The sequence below is a fragment of the Otolemur garnettii genome, unplaced genomic scaffold, assembly GCF_000181295.1.
Source record: "Otolemur garnettii isolate 467f Iridium unplaced genomic scaffold, OtoGar3 scaffold00003, whole genome shotgun sequence".
Classification (NCBI taxonomy): domain Eukaryota; kingdom Metazoa; phylum Chordata; class Mammalia; order Primates; family Galagidae; genus Otolemur; species Otolemur garnettii.
In genome coordinates, this window is record NW_003852398.1 from 19,083,743 (window position 1) to 19,084,521 (window position 779).

Consider the following 779-nt stretch of genomic DNA (forward strand, 5'->3'; position numbering starts at 1 on the left):
TGCAGCCATCACTGTTGTTTGGCACGCCTGGGCTGGATTTGAACCTGCCAGCTCAGCTGTATGTGGCTGGCGCCTTAGCCACTTGAGCCACAGGTGCCCAGCCTGCAGAAATATTCTTAATGGCTTCTGGAAAGGTGACTCTGGCATACTAAAATTAAAGGAGCAGGTTACTAACCATTACAAGATAAGATCTACATCTATGTTTAAGAAAAAAAGAAACATTATTTTTGGGGAAATGATTTTAAATAAGAAGGAGGTAAGAGGCAAGCCCAGGCCCTGTGGTCTCAGGCATTTTACCTTGAGGAGCATGTGTTTCTCGCTGGGGGTCAGGTACATCTTGTTCTCGTAGTAATCTACGCAAATGTTGACAATGTCTGCCAGCAGCTCCTCATAGCCTGGGATCACTTCCAGTTGCTGATGGAGACACTAAACAGCAGCGCCGCCCTCTGGTCAGACAGTGTATGTGTCCTGCACCAGCACCTGGGCCCACCTGGGGAGGGTCCCTGCTCATGGACCCCTGCTGAAGGCCCAGGAGGTGCAGGACAGAGCCAGGTGAAGAAGAGCCCTCCAGCCAGCCAGCACTTGACCCCAGATCTTCTCCTCAATGTTCCCACAGTGGTTGGCCAGAGCTCCTGCACACCTCCTATGGCAGGGAATGCACCCCACTTGTGCCCCTTCATTTTATTCCCTGGCAGTTCTGATGGTCACAAAGGGCTTTCTCTGTACTTTGCAGCAATGGGCTTGAGTAATTTCAGCTTAGTTCTGAGGGAGAGGATGTA

At 50.8% G+C, this 779-nt stretch overlaps 1 protein-coding gene across 1 annotated transcript in view; it reads right to left on the reverse strand.

Annotated features, from left to right (window-relative positions):
• Positions 1–779, reverse strand: part of CYFIP2 (cytoplasmic FMR1 interacting protein 2) — a 126,811-nt gene that overhangs the window by 89,814 nt on the left and 36,218 nt on the right. The window contains exon 7 of the mRNA XM_023515393.1: positions 298–426. Within this exon, the coding sequence (XP_023371161.1) occupies positions 298–426 (129 nt within the window). The remainder of the gene's footprint in view (positions 1–297; positions 427–779) is intronic.